Source organism: Manis pentadactyla, chromosome 10, assembly GCF_030020395.1.
Source record: "Manis pentadactyla isolate mManPen7 chromosome 10, mManPen7.hap1, whole genome shotgun sequence".
Lineage (NCBI taxonomy): Eukaryota > Metazoa > Chordata > Mammalia > Pholidota > Manidae > Manis > Manis pentadactyla.
The window spans coordinates 16,200,874-16,221,136 of NC_080028.1; the positions used below are offsets into that span (position 1 = coordinate 16,200,874).

The 20,263-nt window shown below is 33.7% G+C and overlaps 1 protein-coding gene across 4 annotated transcripts in view; it reads right to left on the reverse strand.

Annotated features, from left to right (window-relative positions):
• Positions 1 to 2,171: 2,171 nt before the first annotated feature.
• WASHC4 (WASH complex subunit 4) overlaps positions 2,172 to 20,263 on the reverse strand; it is a 58,207-nt gene continuing 40,115 nt past the window's right edge. The window contains exons 25-34 of one of the 4 annotated variants that reach the window (XM_036891408.2): positions 20,108 to 20,242; positions 18,388 to 18,496; positions 14,327 to 14,393; positions 13,045 to 13,131; positions 10,114 to 10,261; positions 7,513 to 7,609; positions 6,698 to 6,894; positions 6,296 to 6,395; positions 4,357 to 4,432; positions 2,172 to 3,148 (exon numbers count right to left, since the gene is read on the reverse strand). In XM_036891408.2, the coding sequence (XP_036747303.2) occupies positions 4,365 to 4,432; positions 6,296 to 6,395; positions 6,698 to 6,894; positions 7,513 to 7,609; positions 10,114 to 10,261; positions 13,045 to 13,131; positions 14,327 to 14,393; positions 18,388 to 18,496; positions 20,108 to 20,242 (1,008 nt within the window). In that variant the 3' untranslated portion in view covers positions 2,172 to 3,148; positions 4,357 to 4,364. Of the gene's footprint in view, positions 4,433 to 6,295; positions 6,396 to 6,697; positions 6,895 to 7,512; positions 7,610 to 10,113; positions 10,262 to 13,044; positions 13,132 to 14,326; positions 14,394 to 18,387; positions 18,497 to 20,107; positions 20,243 to 20,263 lie in introns of those variants that run through there. The other 3 variants (XM_036891411.2, XM_036891407.2, XM_036891412.2) reach the window with 3 other exon arrangements.

The following is a 20,263-nucleotide window of genomic DNA, read 5'->3' on the forward strand; positions in this document are numbered from 1 at the left end:
TAAGCTAGCATGAGATTATATACCATAAATTAGTTCATTGTTAACTAATACCTTGGGCAAATTTGTATACCATAGCCATATCAGATAAGTAAGTTATCTGACAGGCTTTAAGAGTCACAGTCCCCTGAATTTCTTTTTCTTGCTTAGAATTGTTCAGGATAGGAGGGGAACAATCTCAAGTCACAAACAATACTGCTAGAAACTAAAAAGGTTTTTAAATTTAAAAAAAAGTTTTATTAAGAATATGGCTTAACTAAGCCACAAAGCATGCTAATTATAAGAAAAACAAGACTCAAGTCCAATACATTAACACTAACCTCATCTAAAACACATCAAATAAAGAATGAAAATACAAAATGAACTGAGCATATTAGCAAGTATACATGACCAACAAAAAAATCAGTATCCGGGATATATAAAATATTCCTACAATGAGTAAGATAAATTGGAAAAAAACATGATGAATAATTTCATAGAATTAAAAAAAGAGCTCTTAAACAGAAATATGTTCAATCTCATGTAACAGTCAAGGAAATGCAAATCAAAGCATCACTGTAATATTATATATTTACCAGACTGCAGAATTCAGCTGTTGGTAGGGATGAGAATGGGGACTCTCATTAGCCATCTACTAGTATGTCACTTTATGCCTGAGGCAATGAAGCACAGAGTTCAGTGACCCTGCAGGTAAGCAGCAAATCAGGATTCAAGTCACAGCTCCAGAGTCTGCTTCTGACCAGTAGGTTAAAAAACCAGAGAACAAGGGGATCTTAACCTATGTGGTATCTACCCAAGTATTCCATTTTTAATCTCTAAATAATACATATATATTATATAGACTTTTGCATGTGTCATATTTTTAAATAATTTTTAAATTTAGAAAGTGAAAACCACTAACACTTGGAGAAAACCAGACAGAAAGCAATCTCCAAATGGTGCTCCTAATGTATTAACCTTTGAAGATTATTCTGATACTCAGTAATTACATCAAAGTGCATCTTTAATGCCTTGTTACTTAAGATTCTGAAATAAGTATTAATGTGATAAGATCCTCCTGGGTATAAAAGCATTAACTTGTGATAATGAAGACATGACTAACTGCATCACTATATACCACACACAGACCTTACTATATACATTGATAGAATGTATAGTCCTCAAAGATGATCCCAGAATTATGACATCAAAGCTACACTGATCAGAAGATAAATTTCATCTGCTTTCCTGAGTGTGTCTCCACCCGTGGGAACAACTGGAGCTACCACGTAAACTAGGTGATAAAGAACAGTCAGACTAACACAGTAGTAGTACACTTGTCCCAGTCCACTTTTTATACTCCATATATAATAACTTTTTACATAAACTACACTCTAATTTTACCATCTGAGTTCATCTGTATAGTCCCCTGATTTCATTTAATCTCTATAGATCTCTAATTCCTTTTGTTTTTTAAAATGAAATCTTTGATAACCTGTTAAAATTGTTCTTAACATCTAAAAAACTTTGTTTAAAAAAAACTGTAGCATTAAAACCTCCTTAAGAAAAGGACACCATCAACTGGAAACTTCTAAGGCTTTAGCTGGAAAAGAACTAAAATTACTAAAATTGGTTAAAATCTACCTTTTACATTTAACCAGCTCAGCATAAGAGAGTACCACGATGACATGTATGATGGTACTTTCTCATCTTTCCCACAATCCTACAAATTTACCACCTCAAAAGAGAAGCAATCTGACTTGACCAAGAATACCTTCTCCAGTATATAAAGGACTTGTGTTTCTCGTCTCCAGTGTGGTATTTAAAAGGCTCTCATTTGTTATTGTCTCAGTTCAACTCACATTTGCAAAAGGCACCCCAGTTATTTCTAACATTAAACACTGAAAATTAATATTCCTTCCCAACGCTAGGTAAAATTAAACATTCATGTGGGGTCTTTTTATTAGGAAATAGCAAGAACAGAAAGATTAGTAATGTACAAAGGAAAGAAAACGTCACCTGGGATACAAGAAGAGACAATATCAATTTTATACTTGAAATTTTTTGCCTATGTGCATGCAAGCATTTTTTTAAAGACAGATTCCATATATTAGGTTAAAGAAGACTCCAAAAGTGTAATGTTAAGAATTACTGGTTTAAGATATTTGGTTTTGAACATAAACATCCAGGGAAAGTAAAGTTTTGAAATTTTATTTATTAATGTTTTATTATACATGTTGTATTCTCTTAGAATTGGAGGAGGGAGAAGTCCCACTCAAGTGAGGTAATGAACTTGCCATCCTTTACAAAATTTAATTAGAATTGACAATGTTATGCTTACTCTTTAATTCCTGAGAATCTGAACATTAAGTTTTCTGTGAATACAAATGTTCACACTAATTTAAAATTACAGTATGTCTGAAAAATGAAAATATTAACATTGCAATGTTAGCAAGGAAAACCATCATCCAAATGTGTATATTAACGTAGGTGTATAAACACTTAAGCTCTGTTGCTCTGTACTTTAACAGTATTTAACTATGTTTAATCTTTTCAGACATTATTTCAAATATATATATATATATATATATATATACACGTTATCCAGGCTGCAGTGACATTTATTACTTTGAATTAAAGGCAAAATAATAATCTGTCACTTTCTTCTCAACTGTAGATATTTGTGTAGTCAGCACGTGACCTTTAATATTAGTAAGATAATTGACGTATGTGGGGATAATGAACAGAGACATCTGATTCTCTTCTAATTACAGTTTCTATCCCTATTAAGGGAGATAATTTTAGGAAAGAGAACAAAAACAGGAAAAACAATACTGTAGCTATAAAATAGTGACAAATTTGATACTATTAAATCCCAGGTCATTAATATAAACATTTACAATAATGAAATATAAATTACTAATTATGCAGCATGCTTTAGGGCCTTTTCTACAGTTAGTATGAATTACAAATATTAAATGCTTTTAATCCATCCATTGTACATAATTATGTAAGTCATGTTTACAGAATAAACAAAAAATATTTCCTACCTATTCTGTTTCTCCTGACTTTTAACAGTGAACAGTGTGTGTGTGTCTTGGGCTGGGAAAGTCACCCTGGACCGTAACCACTGAATACAGACAAGGCATTCACTGTACACCCATTCCAAATGCTGGAAATCAAACACAGATAGTTACTTGCAGAGTTTACCCAAAGAAATTCTTAATGGGTAAGTGCAATGGACAAAGGATTTCCCAAAATGATGTTGGTATCCCATGTAAAGCTCTGAACTTTCTTGTCATTGTTAAGGGATCACTGGGATATTAAGGGACATTAAAAGATTATAGGCCATGATTAACCATTTACCTATTAACTGACATGATCTTTACTACAAAAATAAAGGTAGTAGCTTCCTGAACTAAATGTACTCAGCCTATCGTACTTTTAAATCAGTAAATGATTTATTAGAATTTTATTCTCACAGTGCTAATTTTTTAAAAGCCTGCACAGTGCTTGATTGAACATCTCAGATTACACCTGGTTTAAAGAAAAAGTCTGCCCAAACTATCGTCAAGATTTCAATTCAACTTAATGTAAAAGAAACCTGAGTTTGGATGTAGAAATAATAATTCATTTAATTTTCTGATATACACAGTGCCTGCAACCAAAAGTGAAGCTTCAAGCAGTACTCTATGGCTTTATCTGAATTTTCTTTCATCTTGAGTGTTAAGTAAATCTTACATTTCAAGCATTGTTGGAGGTTAAATGTTCTCGAAGCAATGTAAACTAGTTATAAAGTGTTTCCAAAGACAACAGTAGATCTTGAGTCATGTGAAATTAACAATGAGTCGGTTGATACATAAAGGGCTCATAACACTTGTGCCTCCCCTCTAGTATCAAAACCACCTTCATAGTTCCTTTTATAAGAATCTTGATACATACACTTCATGAATTTCAGGCTCAATTCTTTCATTTAAACATATTTACTGGCTGTACACAGTATATGCATTGCATTTCTAATGACTGAGACAAATAAGGGTCAACGACCTAAGCATATACAAATTATAAACATTCGTGTCAATTATAAGAGATCCGAGATGGCAAGTTAGAAATTTGGACGGCCCTTCTACAACCTCACTTCTCATAACTGTTCCTAGGCACATCTTCTAACCTACAAGTCTAGGCAAAACTCTTAATTTTAAAGTCTCATTCTCAACCTTTGAAAAGTAGAATGTTCTTGAGAGCACTGCCTTAGAGTTGCAATATCTAAACATCTCCCAGAGATGTAGGCCAGGAAACATTTCATCATTAGTGTGTAACATCCATTTCACTGGCAACAGTACCAACACAGTGCTGATGACTTTAGAGGCATGCATACACCATCAGTATCATTTGACAACGGGATCTGCAGACACGGTGCTGTCGGACAGGTCTCCAATGCTTGCTTTAGTTTCTTCTGGAAACATGAGTAAAAATAACAATGAACATAATTTATGTTCATTTAAAAAAATGAGAAGAGCTGTACTGTTAAATTTCAAATTTTAAGAAAATGCAGCATCTACCAAATATTTCTCTAATACCACAAATTATATCTAGTTTATTTACCTTAATTTTTTAGAAACCTAAGCTAAACACTGCAAAAGTAATGTTTGACGAGTTCTTAATGGGGCTGTAGAATTGTGTCAGAAGCACATTTGGCCTGGGGTTTCACACCACATGTTTGAAGGCATGCTCTCCCTAGGCCAGTTCCCCAAGTCAGGCCAAGAAAAATTACACTGCTGTTACCAACAGAAACACAGCTACTAATTCACATATAAAATTGACCATAATGAAAAACATTCCATCTGTATTGATAACTAAGTTTTAAAAGCAGCTTTTTATTATGACTGTGATAAAACAAACTCCTGGCTTTTTGTGCAAACTGTCACATGCACATATTTCATGAACAGAGAAAAACCATCTGACTAACGTATCCACCAATTCTGAATACATCTCTGAGCAACAGTTAGCTAAAACAGGGTCCTAAGACAACAACCACCCAGGCATATGGGTAACAAATCAACCAGTTCCACTGAGACTTAAAGGTTTGTTTTATCTTAATGTTTTAGACCCAGTTCATCTGCAGTGTATTCCCAGTCACCAGGGCTGAAAACAAGGCTCTGGCATGAAATGTCTGAGCAGAACCTAAGCAATAATGGATTTTCTTCACAAGGTAGATTATACTGACTTAAATTCTTACAAATGGCTTTGCTAATAAGTATTATCTTAGCCTTGAAAATGAACACTACCTGATATGTACATATTTTCACTAATAAATAGTATCATATAGGTAACAACCTGAATTCATTTCAAGCACACAATTATCAGTCTAGATTCCAAAAATGCCTGCATATGGTCCTAACAAGCATTATTCAATTTATGCAACATTATCAGAGAATAAAGTAGCTGACATAAGTGATCTACCCAAATATCAACTCTATTCAGGGTTAAAAAAACATGTATTTTAAAATTTAATTGACAAAAAGGTAAAATTAATACAAACATCTGCTTTTATGAAATACGAACTTTATGTCTTAATTTGTGAAATACAAATAAGAGAAAAGGAAAAAGCAAACATGAAAACTGTCAACTCAATTGCAGTACCTAGTTTTGAACTTCCAAACAAAGAAAACCTGTTACATATTTTCCATAAAGGAAAAAGGAGCCATCCATTCCTCAGGAAAAGAAAACTGTTCCTAAATTTCAAATCTGAGAGAAATGTATCATGGAGGCCTTTATGTATGAAACACTGACCATCCTACATAGAAGACAATGGACAGAATCTTTTCCTTAATGACTCAAGTTCACTGATGTGACTTAGTTACCAAGGCTCTAGTACACTGATTCTCCAAGGCCTGGGTATGGAGCAGAGCAGGAGGCTGGGCACTGTGTCACCAAAGAGCCCCTCCTGTTTTACCCCTCCTGCACCACCTGTCCCATCTCAACCAGCATCTGTGCCTTTAGCAACACTCAGTGCTCCTCCTGTAACCTGTTCCTTCCTACTCATAATAAGTTGAATGGTAAAAGAAAAAATAAAGTTGTTAAATTTTAAATTAAGAGGAGTTTAAACTGAATAGTTACCCTAGAATGAAATGCATAAACTATGTAAATTTTCAATTTCACAAATGATCCAAATAGGCTTTACTAAAAAGTCATTTCTAGGTCTGTATAATTTTTCAAAAGGAAAAGGAAGGTGGCATTCTGACTAGACAAAATGGGGCATTAGTGTCACTATTAAAGAAAGATATGTTGGTCTTTCAAATTTAAGCCACTCACTGACCTTCTTTCTCTTTCTTTTCTTGGTTTTCTTCAGCTGCAGTCTTGTCAGCTCTGAAGAAAATTCTTGCACTGCTCAGTGAGAAGTAGAGCAATTCAAATTCCTAATAAAAATGTTTGAAATAAAATACTTGTTATAGCAAAATATCAAAATTATCACATTTAATGTCTCATTATTTCTAAAAATATCTACCAGAAATCATAAATACATGAACTGAATTTAGTCATCTACCCATCTTTTAGATCTAAGTCAAATGACTCACAAATATCATTCATCTAAAAATACATTCTTATTACCACTATTCAACTCATAAAATGGAGGTTTCCATTTGACTAGTTTTTTCAGACACCAAGAAGTAATGGATATCAAAGTGTCAAAGCAGATTTGACTATTACTGCCCTCTACCTGTAGATAGACATCCAGTCGCTTCTGAGTGAGATTCATGGTTTGTAGTAGTTTTTCATCTTGACTAGTTGATTGCACATTCTGTTGCTTAGCAACTGCTCTCATCTCCTTCAGGTATTTTTCTCTAACAGACTGGAACCAATGAAGTGAGTCAAATTCCTGGTATTGGTCCAAAAGCTTTAGAATGTAAGCCACACCTGCAGTCATTAGCAAAACCAAAGCCACATTAAAGTGAGTACAGAAGTTGTATTCCAATCCACGAGTAACTTCTATCATTAAACTAACCATTTTGAATGAATCCTCTTTCAAACTACATTTTACAGCCTAAGTAAGTTTAGCAAAAGGCTTAATTACTCCTTAAAAAAAAAAAAAGAAAATATAAAGACCTAAAGTCAAGCCAGTAGAGAAGAAAAGAGAATAACATGAAAAATTCTATGGAATTTCTATGAAAAATCACCTGGAAATAACATATGGCTATGAGAGTGGGAAAAACTTCACTGCTAAATAGACAGCAACTGAGGAAGCTACAGGGAAACTAAATTCAAAATGCTAAAACTGTAAAACTACAACACAAAGCCTAAATATTAGGCCCAATGAGACTAAGGGATTAGCAAAACCAAGGGGGCACAAATGATCATTCTAATGATGGAAAATAAGTATTGTCAATCAGATAACCAGCTAAAAAATAAATAGTAACACTGCTTGTGAAAAACGAATCTACAAAGAGCACATGGACCTATCCTCAAGGAAATGTTTCTGAAAATCCATCATAAGGTAAACATAAAATAATGGGAAAATAATTCCATTAATCTTACCCATGGCAAAACCATCATCAGTAAAGGCAGCTCCAATTTTATTTTTTTTATTCAATTTCTCCTTGCAACTAATGGAATGCTCTACAAAATTGAGGGTCTAAAAAGATGTAACAACATATTAGGAAAACCACTGGAAGAAAAAATCTTCAGAATTTAGTTTTTAAGCATTTCAAAAATTATAAATAGAATTTCTTCTAGGTTCCTGTCCTTTTGTTTTGAAACATTTGCCTCATATCAATAAGCCTCTTGGTGAGTCGCAATCTGCACAAGTATCTCTTAGTGGATCTTCTTATCACATCCTTTAAATACAAGCACTCCCTCTATCACTACTCCACCCAAGCACAGTGCCTTGTATACAGTTCATTATAAAATATTACACACATTTTAATTTTATGATGAGCATGCTGAAGCTAGAGTGGTTTAATAACTTGCCCAAAGTGACATAAGTGAAAGTTGGGAGTCAGAAAAGTAAACCTGCTTTTCCTCAAAGCTTAAACACTGGCAGTCCTTCCTTCTGCCCACCCAACTATTTTAAAACACCATTTCTTATGTTCTTGGTTAAAAAGGATTAGTAGTCATTTGGATAAATGAATTCCCCAAAAAAGCACTTCCCTAAAACTTCAGCTCCTCCAGAATACCTTACCTAATCACATCATTTCTCAACAAAGAGTTACTGAAGCTTACTACATACCAGGCATTATTAAGTAATTACAATACAAAAATGAACGGCATCAAAGAGCTCACACTGTAGAGCAGCTCTCTTGGTAGTGACGGATGGTGGAGATACACGCGACTCTAGCACAGGAAGCCACTAGCCACATGTGCCCACTGAGCACTTGTAATGTGATTAGTAAAACTGAAGAACTGGGTTTTTTTTTATAAAACTTTAATTAAACTTAAGTAGCACTTGTGGCTACATAAGGACCGCACAGATCTGGAGGAGTAAAGAGAGATGTTTAAAAAAAATTCCTGTAGTAAGTACAGTAACAGCCTACACTGGAAACAAAGTACCAAGTGTCACCTTTTTTGCCTGTAAAACTAAATTGGCAATTAATCACATACTTGTGAAATCTGTATCAATTGTTATTTAAATCTTTTTTAGATATTTTACTTATGTTTGTCTTTTTTCCGGGAATTAGAGTAAATGTAGACACAAGAACAGTATCCTATACTTCTTAATAGTGCTCTTAATCCATCTTTTTCTCCATTACTAACTGAATTCCAATAGCTGCTGTGTGTAAAATTGTAGTATTTCCAGAATATCTCACCTGGCTTTGGTGCATTTGGATATCCCTAGGGGTGGAGAGAAGTTCCTCTCCATGTCAGTGGGTAACTACCTGGGCAACCAAGGGCCTGTCTGAACCTAAGAGGTTAAGGGGAGGGGCTTGCTTGCTTGCTTCTTCCAGAGCAGGGGAGAGAGACGGCACTGGACTGCAGTTTGTAAACAATAAACTGGTTTCAAACTTGATTTCTCCCTTTAACTGATTTCGGTTTTTAGAGATATTTTGCCTCGGAATTTCCTCTCCCCAGACTTACAGCTGCCCAGCAAAACTCCACTCTTCCTCAAACTCATAAATGGTGCCCCATTGCTATTTACTAGGCTTGAGTGCACTGCACCCTTCAAACTAAAGAAATATGGTTGAGAACTCACACTAAGTTAACTACACTGTCACCCATGTAGGACTAAGACTCACCTCCCATTTGACAGAATCTTAAGATGAAAATAATGCTTATCAGATGAATATAGACATTTTTGCTACATCCTACTTAAGACATAATAGTGACACAGCATTAACAATAAATGAATAAAATAACAGTAAAGAAAATTTACGGAGAAAAAAGTCCACAAATCACCAGCTACTTTCAATGGACAATAATGATTTTAATGTGTAAAAAGCTAAGTGTTAACAATTCAGGCAGCAATATGAATTAGATGTAATCAAAAGCAACATCTGCTCAGTGATACTTGGATATTAGAACCATCCATTCACAAATTTTTAAAAGAACCTTTAGGAAAAATAACTCGTTGCTAGTATATACCTCTAATCTCTTTACTCCATTTTCCCAGCTATATTTGTTTTCATAATGCAATTTTGGGTAACTTGAGCTGTGTTTAGATGGCAACTATAGAATTAGAGCAGAATACACTATATACTATAATGAGGAAGCACTAAAAATTTACTCTAGATATTAGTATTTACTACTGAATAGAGAAAGTTGTTCTCAAACAGTATGCTTTTAAGAGATGTTTTAGAAACAACTTCATACTGTTAACAATTGAAAGTCTACATTAATCACTTAAAAAGATTATATGGTATAATTCAACCCAAAGATTATATGGTATATTTGTAAGGGTATACACGCAATTTAAATCACACTAGGATTTCTCTGGCAGTTATTAACAAATAAGAATTTATCGAAACTGTAAGTTTCATTCTGCATAGCTAATAAGCAAAAATTATAGGCCACATTCACTGAGATCACATTTAGCTTTATGTATAACCAGAAAGTCGGTAATATAGCCTGTGTACATTTTCTGCTGCAAACAAATTGGATTTGATACTTTTAAAACTTCATTTTGAGTACTAAATACTCACTCACCAGAGGGGGAACAATGATATAGAAATTTCGGAGATGTATATTCTTTGGCCTTCGAAATTCTGGAGCAAAAACATCTACAAGCATTTTGAAATACTCTGTGCCTTCAGCAGAATTTTGTGTGTGATCACTGAGGACTGAATCCAAATGCCTAAAAAGCAAAAAATTATTTACTTGGTTCCTTTCTCAAAAGGTGGAGTGGCTTTTTAAATCATCTCTCATCAGTTTAGATGAGAGCATTCAAAAGTTCAAAACACTGTAAGACATCTCTAAGTAAAATCTGGAGTTCAGAATGAGCTCATTTTCTTATGTACAGAAGCTGATCCATAGTGCTCAATTAACTTAATCCCTACAAGAGTATACGGAGCATCTTAGAACTAAAAGAATAGTTTTGTTATTTCTTCTTCCCACAATGCACCCTGCAGAAACCCATTTCATTGTAACTAAATTCCTCCATCTAAACTTTTTCCCTAACACTACTATAACAATGTATACAAACATTACCTCAACTGAAAACTGGTCTTTTTCAAGAACTTGGCTTCTCATTCAACCTTCAAAAACAGTTGTTTTTTCTCCTGCTTCCCTCATGTATAGCTACTGCCACTTTCAAATTATTACTCCCCTACCGTTACATGGTAGAAATCTCTTTGAGATTCACATGATCCAACTATATCCAACTACCCAATTACTCGCCCCTGAATGCAGGTATCCACTGACCTTTTAAACCACTGCCCTACATTTATCTATCTCAGACTATGATACCTGCTCCAGTTCTCCTCCATTATTCTGGAAGATTTCACTGTCCATTTAGATAATCAATTCATTGTCATAATCCTACAACTCCTTGACTTCCCCTGCCATGAACTTTCCCTCACTTGATGTGATGTCAGTCTTCCATTCTCTTGCACAAATCTGGACCTTGCAATTAGCAGAGACAGCTTTACCCTAGAGATCTTAAAAGACGATATCCTACTCTCTGACCTCCTTGAACTGCTTCAAAATGTTTTTTAAAGGTCATTAATTTTCAAATGAATGATATGCTTTAACAGGTAAAAATCTGGTTTTCTTCTTTGATATAAAGGCCATGAACTAGCTTTAATCATTTAAGGGCACATAACTTCAAACAGTTTATTAACTGCCTTCTTATTTTATGGCTTCTTTAACTTGGCAAAGAACCAAACAGGATATTTCAGAGCAAATCTGTGTTGGGGCCTTATTCTCATAGAAATACACACACACTGTCCAGTGTATTTTCTTTTTTCATTAAAAAAATTTCAAGCCTATCAAAAAATTAAAATATAGCATAATGAACACCTATACACCCTTCAACTAGATTTACCCTTTAACATTTTGTCACATTTGTTTTTTTCCCTTAAAAGAGCCCACATGTTGCAGACCTCATGTCAATTAGCCCACATACACTTTAGTATGAATCTGTTAAGAACCAGGACATTCTCCTATAAAGCCACAAAACTTTACATCCAAAAATTAAATGGTATTATCTAATATGAAATATATGTTCAAATTTCTACACTTATCCCCCAAATGTCCTTTACAGCTATGTTTTTCCTTATCTAGAATATGACTTAAGGATCACCCATTGCATTTGGCTTTCAGGTCTCCTTAGTCTCCTTAATCTAAGTCTCCTTGCCTTTTTTGTCTTTCTGTGACAGTTGACATTTTTTAACGGTCTAGGCCAGGTGTTTCATGGGATGCCCACATTCTCATATGGTCTCGTAAAAAAAAATTCAGAGAAAATATTTCTGGCAAGAATACAACATAGGCATTTGCCATTACATTGCATCAGGAGGCCACATAACGTCAGTGTGTTCTGTTACTGGTGATGCTCTAATCACTTCGTTAAGGAAGAATACATCAATCTCTCCATTGTAAAGATAGCTTCCCCTTGGTGATTAATACGCAATTTATAGATTTTTGATAGTGAATGAATACTTGGTTCTCATAAAATGTTTGTAAGAATCCACTGACGATCTTTATCTGATTTCTAGTATTACAGAAGTAGCTGCAAAATAGTGATTCTTTTTCCCTTAAATTTCCTCATCCCTCCTATATTATTAGCTGGCATTCTTCTGTAAAAAGGAACTTTACCTCTGCTCTTCCAACCTCTATTATCATTATGACTTATGGTTTCTTTTTTTATTCAGTATCTTCAATTTCTACCATTATTTTTTTAATATTAAATTGCCTCCACTTTGCCCTGAGATGCCCCTTCATGACTGAGTCAATCAGCTAGCTTATAGTTACTATTAAAACTTAGTTTTCTAAAAAATTTAACAATTTTTCATGCCTCTCAAGTTTTAAATTATGTTCCAAAATCACTACTTACTCAAGTCTGTAAGTCTGCACTGTCCCATAAGATAGGCATAAGCTATTTAAATTTACATGAAATAAATTTTAAATTCAGTTCCTCTGTCCCATTTGCCTTATTTCAAGTGTTCAACAGCTACGTATGCTAGGATTGCTGCTCTGTATTACACAAAATGAAGGACTGGTATTCTAGAACAGTGCTGGCAAATAAAAATTAAAAAACAAGACAGGTAATGAGCTATTTTGCTATTTTTATGCTAAATCCTCAAAATTAGTTATGTACTTTATGCATTAGCACATTTCAATTTGAACTAGTCACATTTCAGGTCCTCAATAGCCACATGTGACTAGTGGCTAATATATTTGCATGTTCTAAAAGATCCTTTTGCAGTAAAGTTGGAAAGATGTGAGAATACTGTAGTTTTTTTTTTATGAAGAATACTGTAGTTTTTTAAAAAGTATTTTATAAACTGACACCATAGCTTGTATAATAAAAACACTGACATACAGATTTATATAATACCCTGTAGTCTTCTCTTTAGTGTTTTTTTTATAAGCATATACTTTTTAAATCTCCAAATTCAGGTTATTCTAAAATTAGATTACCTCGCTGCTTTTAATGTTTCTTCTGCAAGACCCTCTTCTTTTACTAGTTCTTCAAAATTTACAATATCTTCAAGATCAGGCACAAATCTAAAGAATTTGGGAAAAAATTTAGTAAGACAAGTTAAATATGTGCAATTGACACAAATATGAACATGGTACTTATACGACTCTTAAGTTTTCCAACTATATATTTGGAAAGAACTTTGCATTCTAGGTATATTATATATTAATATCACCACTTGAGTTCCAAAATTGAATTTTAGATATAATCAAATATTAAGCCTTATAATTATGTAATCTTGAGAACCATTCACCAACTGTACTGTCAAATTATATTTTTAAGAGAAATATTTTCAAAGGCCTAGTGTAGTTTTACTGTTAATGAGAATGTAACTGGTGCAGCTATTATGGAAAGCAGTATGGAGCTCTCTCAAAACACTAAAAATAGAAATACGCTATGACCCAGTAATTCCACTTGTGAGAATTTACCCAAAGAAGGCAAAAATCACTAAGTTGAAAAAATACAGGCACTCCTATGCTTACCGCAGCATTATTTATAATAGCCAAGATATGGAAGCAACCTAAGCATCCACTGATAAATGAATGGTTAAAGAAGATGTGGTACATATACACAATGGAATATTACTCAGCCACAAAAAATAATAAAATCCTGCCATTTGCAACAACATGGATGGACTTAGAGGGTGTTGTGCTAAGTGAAATGACTCAGACGGAGAATGACAACTACCACATTGCACTTATATGTGGAAGCTAAAAAACAAAACAAATTAACAAGCAAAACAGACATAACTCATAAACACAGAGAATGGACTGTTTGCCCTGTCAGGGAAGAAAGGTTGGGGGATGGGCTAAATAGGTGAGGAGGATAAAGCGGTACAAACTTCCAATTATAAAATAAATCAGTCACAGGGGTAGAAGTACAGCATAGGGAATATAGTCAATAGTACTGTAATTTCTTGTATGTTGAGAGATACTACACTTACCATGGTGAGCATTTAAGTTATGTATGTAATTGTCAAATCCCTATGTTGTACATTTAAAACCATATATTATTGTATATCACCTATATTTCAACTAAAAAAGGTATGCTATAGTCTTAAAAGTTGAGAAAATTTTAAGTAGAATTGAGTTTTCTTCCACATTTTATCTCAAAATGTATCAACAAGAAAAGAAACTTCTATATTACTGACAAAGATAGATTTAAGTAACAAAAATTTTTAGTGCCATAAAAGCAAGGCAAAAATGATGTTTGCATCCATACCTAATGGCATTGCTGCTACAGTGAAGGCCACCAGATCTTACCATTCGTACATAACCCATAGCATTACCTAAAAAACCACACAAAAAAAGATATTTACACAAATAACTCAAAACTCTAATAATCAGGAATACTGTTATATACCAAGTGAATTACAAGTTCTCCACTCCTGGGCATCAAAACATTCTGTATTTTACTTCAGTTCTTGCTCCATAAAAACTTACATATTTGTGCACTCAAAATATAAATGTACATATGTATATATATCTATAGTAAATATTTTTAAATGTAACTCATTCAATAAGCTAAATTCATTAAATGCGCACTATATTTTAAAATTACCATATTAATAACTTCTTCACCCTTTGTCTCAAACATACACACACACACACACACAAAGCTGAAATTGTTATCAAGAAATTTTTATTTGCTACCTTACAAACTTGTATCTCCAGTCTGGCCTACTCTAGGCTTTTTTTATCCTATGCCTATACCTACAACATGTCTAAGAAGAAACTTTAATTTACTATGTTCAAGTTAAACCCAAGATCTTCACCCCCAGTTATATTTCCCATCTCAGAAACTGACAATTCTATCCTCCCAGTTGCTTGGGCCAAATGCCCTGAAGCCATCCCTGAGTCCTTTCTTTCACTTTTATCTAATCAACGGGCAAATTATGCTGGCTCTTCCAGCCAGAATCCAACTACTCTTCACCACCTTCTCAGTTACCACCCTATTCCAAACCATCTGTACCTCTTGCCCAGACCACTGCAATATGCAATAGTCTGACTTCTCTGCTGCCACTTGGAGCATCCTACTCCCAATCTTTCATCTACATAGCAGGTGGCAGTGCTTTTAAAACTAAGTAGGAGCATATCATTCCTTTTCTGAAAACTCTTTAATGGCTTTCCATCTCAGAATGAAATCCAAATTCCTTTTATGGTCAACACAGCTTCAAATGATCTTGCCCCCTGCTGCTGTTCTGTTATCATGCCTTACCACTCAGGTCTGCACTAACTCCATTCAAGCCCCTATTTCCCCAAAATGCTAAGACAACTCAGGGCTTTTGCACTTATCATCACCTCTGCCTGGTATACTCTTTCCCTGGATATTCACATGGCTTATTACTTCTTTATTTAGGTTCCTGCTCAATGTCAACTCCTTATAGGCTTTCCTGGCCATCACTGTATAGCACTGCCAAGCCCCATTGCATCTACACACCCAGTACCTATCAATGAATTATTCTGTATCTTTTTGTCTCCCCCAACACGAAAGCAAGACCTGTGATACAGCTTTTGTTTTCTTCACTGCTCCATCCCTAGAGCCAACATGTTCTGGCATATAGTAGGAATTCAATATATATTGCTCAACTAAATTGTATTACTTGGGAGGAAGAACAGACAAGGAGATAAGAAGCAGTTAATATTTCACATCATCACAGTAATGTATGTTTTATGCTTTATGCATTACCATCTGATGTTTTTAACAACCCTCAAAGCAGGTATCACTGAATCTATTTTTAGGCCTATCCCAATAAAAGAGATCATGTTAAAATGTTTCCTTACTAAGCATCATGGGAAACTCAAACATCTAGTTTCATTGTTTTCCTCCAAATTGTCAGACCAGTATCTGGCTTATCAAAAATGTGCCAGTGAGAAGCAAGTACAGAATGGCAGTTAAGAGCAGATATCTGAAGCCAGACTACTTCAGTTCAAATCTGGACTCTGCCACTTTTTAGCTGTAAGACCTAGGTCAAGTTATAAACTTTTTATTGCAGTCTCTTCATTTTTTGTTAAGCTCTAAAGGGGCAGAGACTTTGTTTATTGTCACATATATCACCAGCACCTTGATATCCTCTACAAATATCTGTGGAATGAATGAATGGAAATAATGTTTCATAGCCTTGTGAGTTTTATGAGTTAGTAGAGCATATAAAGCACTCAGGACAGCCCTGGCAATAGTAAATGTTCAATAAATGTCAGTGTTTTGGTTGTTGTTATTTCAGCAGGCAGCTTATTAGGCAAAAGGATTTCTCATTTTGCTCCCAGCTCTGAGATTCCTTACTCCTTTCTCAAGATACTTAACAGACTCAAAAGCATATTATAATGTTTTATAATAAGAGATAAAGAATTTATTTTTTTTAAGAAGAGAGTAATAAAATGCTGGAACAAAGTGAAAACGATATTATTCACCAATTGTGGAATATATCCTGGTGGCATCTGAGGTGACAGTATTTTTTGTGTATTGGATATAACTGTGTATTTTGATATAAGGGGAAAATAACTAGTACTAAGTTCATGACTTAATGATTATTTCATAGGACAAAACTATACTTTAAAAAATATAAAAACATGAAATAAGTAATAGTACAGGTAGTATTCACATGGCAAAAAAACCCTCTGATATTGGCATGTGAATAAAACAAGTTTTAAGCAACACTGCTCTAGAAAAGCAGCTCTTAATCTGAGGGCCATAGACTCTAAGCCCCTGAACTCTGGTATACTATATGCAAAGTAATATGTGCATGTGCATATGGGCATTGTTCTGGGGAACCAATCCAGAGTTTTCACCAGATTCTCAAAAAGGATTAAGAACGATTGCTTCAGAATTTTGCAATCTAAAATGTCATCAAATGTCTCTATGAAGAAAAGAATAATGATCTGACAATGCCTCATTACTAAATTATTCAAAAATCTACAAAGGTAAAATTCTCTAAGTTCATGTACTAATACATAATAGAAATGTTTAATATGCAAATTAATTTATAAAACTTAAGCTAGTGTTCAGTGACTTTATTCTAGAACTAAATGCTTATGATATCTTTCCCAGTAGTAAATTTAAAGCCCCTTGTGAACAAGGGCTATTTGTACCCTTAGCATCTAGAAGAATATTTGGTGTAATATATTCTTAATAAAGGTTTGATAAATGAATGAATCTCAGGAGGCTTATAATTTTAACAAATTATAGTCAATAAGAATTTACTAACTGTTTGGTGTCTACAACTGTGAAGAATGTAAAACACCTTTGGACTGAAAGTCAAAAACCCTGGTCTAAGTCCCAGCAACACCACTTATAGCTGACCCTCACACAACAGGAGTGTTAGGGGTACTGACCCTCTGAGAACTTGAATCTTCATGTAACCTTTGACCCCCCAAAACTTAACCACTAGCCTGCTATTCACTAGAAGCCTTACCAATAACATAAACAGTTAACACATATTTTGTATGCTTTATGTATTATATACTGTATTCTTACAATAAAGCTAGAGAAAGGAAAATTTTTTTTCAAATTGTCTCAAATCCCCAAAGTAATTTCCAATATTTATCTACTGAAAAAAATCCATGTATGTGGGCCCACACAGTTCAAAACTGTGTTGTTCATGGGCCAACTGCATTCATTTGATTCTACATTTTTTATTTTTAAAAAAATCATTACATATCTATCTCACAAGGTTATTTTGAAGACATTAGTAGAGGTAATGTATGTGAAAAGCTCAAATAAAGTTTTGTTAATATATGATTATTTTTTTATGCTGTTCTTTCTTTTAAATATAATGTGACATATTTCAGAAGACAAGTTCTACAAGTTATAAGACAAAGAGACAACTCAAGAAATTATATATAAAGGTGAAACAATGTAGCACAGAAAAATTAAAACACTCAATATTTCACCTTCCAATAAATTTATTAACTTATATTATTAATTTTTCACATAAGTATTCTGTACCTTTGCATTTAGGCTGTAACTTGAGGAAGCATCATTTAAAAGCCCAAAACAGTGCCTTGAACAGAGTAGGTATCCAATAAATAGTTACCAATTGACTGTTTATCATGAATATGGACTTTCAGATGAGTTATTAAATATATTTTTAATTTAATTGAAGAGGTTTTAATTTATGTTAGTTGATCATCTATGAAATTATTTCTGCACCAACAGTCTAATCATACTTGAAAAGAAAATGAACTCAGGTACTCACAAGTTATTTCTTCATATGAGCTACTTAATTAGTGAGATAAATTCTTGCGATCTGTACTTTATTTCCCAAAACCTTTAAAATAACTTACCAATTTGGCTGATGAGTTGCCTGAACTGATCAAGGTAGCTTTGTCCCTCTGGGGTTATTCCAAGTTTTCTGATGCCTCGATTGAACTTTTCTGCTCTTTCAAAAGGATACTGGAGAGAGAATTTAAAGACTATCTTTGTTAATGAAGCCCCTTAAACCATAAAATGCCTATCAAATCAACCATGCTAATACCACTTTCCTTTCCAATTTTGTATTTCCACTGTGCTTAAAAAAACACGCAAGTATAGTGAAAAAAATTTTTAACACAAAATCTACCAATGTTTAGGTCAATATAAATTAAATTTCTTATGGGAAGTAATTGTTAATGCTACCACACTCAACTACTCTATAGATAGATAGAAGAAACCAATTCCTCCTAGAAACATTTGGTTAGAGATTTGCGACAAGTTTCTGTGAGCTGAATAGGTATTAGGGACTTATATAAACAAATTCCTTCCTAAATAGTACACACTAGTTAAAATTTCTAGTTACCATCACCAGTGAAAAGTGAATTTTCAAGTGTTAGCTGAATAAAAGACTTAGGAAGTTACTCATTTTTATTAATAACAAATAACAATTATTTCAAATTGTATGATTATTTCTCTGAATACAGGTAATTTCTGCTCCAATAAAAATGACACAGTCAATACAACTCTCTATTGATAATGAATTTTTAATCTTATCATTTTACTAAGAAAAGTAGTATTTGGCTGCTCTGACATTGAAGAAAACTGACTAGTATAAAGGAGGGTTGGAACTAGGTGATGCTTATGAAGGGAATTAAAGTAGTTCTGGATGTGGCGAATCAAATATAAGACCCATCTAAGCCTGTTGGTTCTCTATCCACATGGCTACATGCCTCTGTACTCTGTTACCAGTTAACAATTCTTCTCTTCACTGTGGGAAAACTCAGCCTAGAAGATGAAAGGAAAATAATGTTCTTATAAATTATAGGTGGGAATGTCAACTGGTGATGCATTTTTAGAATGTTTGGTAATGTATCAGAATTTTAGAATGTATCAGAATTTTAAATACTCATATTCTTTGCCCTATGAATGTCTCTTCAAGAAATCTGTCTTTCAGAAATAGTCTCTGAATAAACAGAGATCAATGTGTAAGGATGTTAACTGTATTCGTTAACACTGAAACTGTCATCAGCAGAAGGTTAAATAAGCTATGGTATATACATCTTAACTATTAACTCTTAAAATTAATGAGGTGGATCCACATGTACTAACGTGTAATAAGCACAATGCAAAACAGTATGTATAGTATTGCTCCATTTTTGTTAGGGAAAAAAGCAATATATGTACGTCCAAGTATGTATGTGTATCAGACAGACAACTGACAGGCATCACATTAATTGCTGTTAACAGCAACTGCCTCCAGAAAATGGAACTGGGAGGACATATGGTTTATGCACTCTATAATATTTAAATATTTCAAAATGAGTATGTATTTTTTTTTTAATAACTTTTAAAAAGTAACAACTGGCTACATTGTTTATTTAACTTTTCCTTACACTTTAGCCTACAGAGAATGCAAAGTGAGAAACTGTAGGGAAAAATACAAGAAACTTGGAAGCCACACCTAGGAGACATTATGTGAAAAATAATGAAGAAAACTACACCACCAGAGATCCTCATGAATTTTAGCATAAACATTTGCTATAAGACTCAACAGCTGAATCAAACTATTTTAAAAAGAGTATGTAAAAATACCTTATGATCATTTTGGTCCTTGATTTCCCTGAAAAACCGAATATCTTTAATCAATCTGGATTTGATATGTTCATCATACATAAATTGGCTAAATATATAGAACTTCTTTTTCAAAAACTGGTAGGTGATATTAACCTATAAAATTAAAATTTAAAT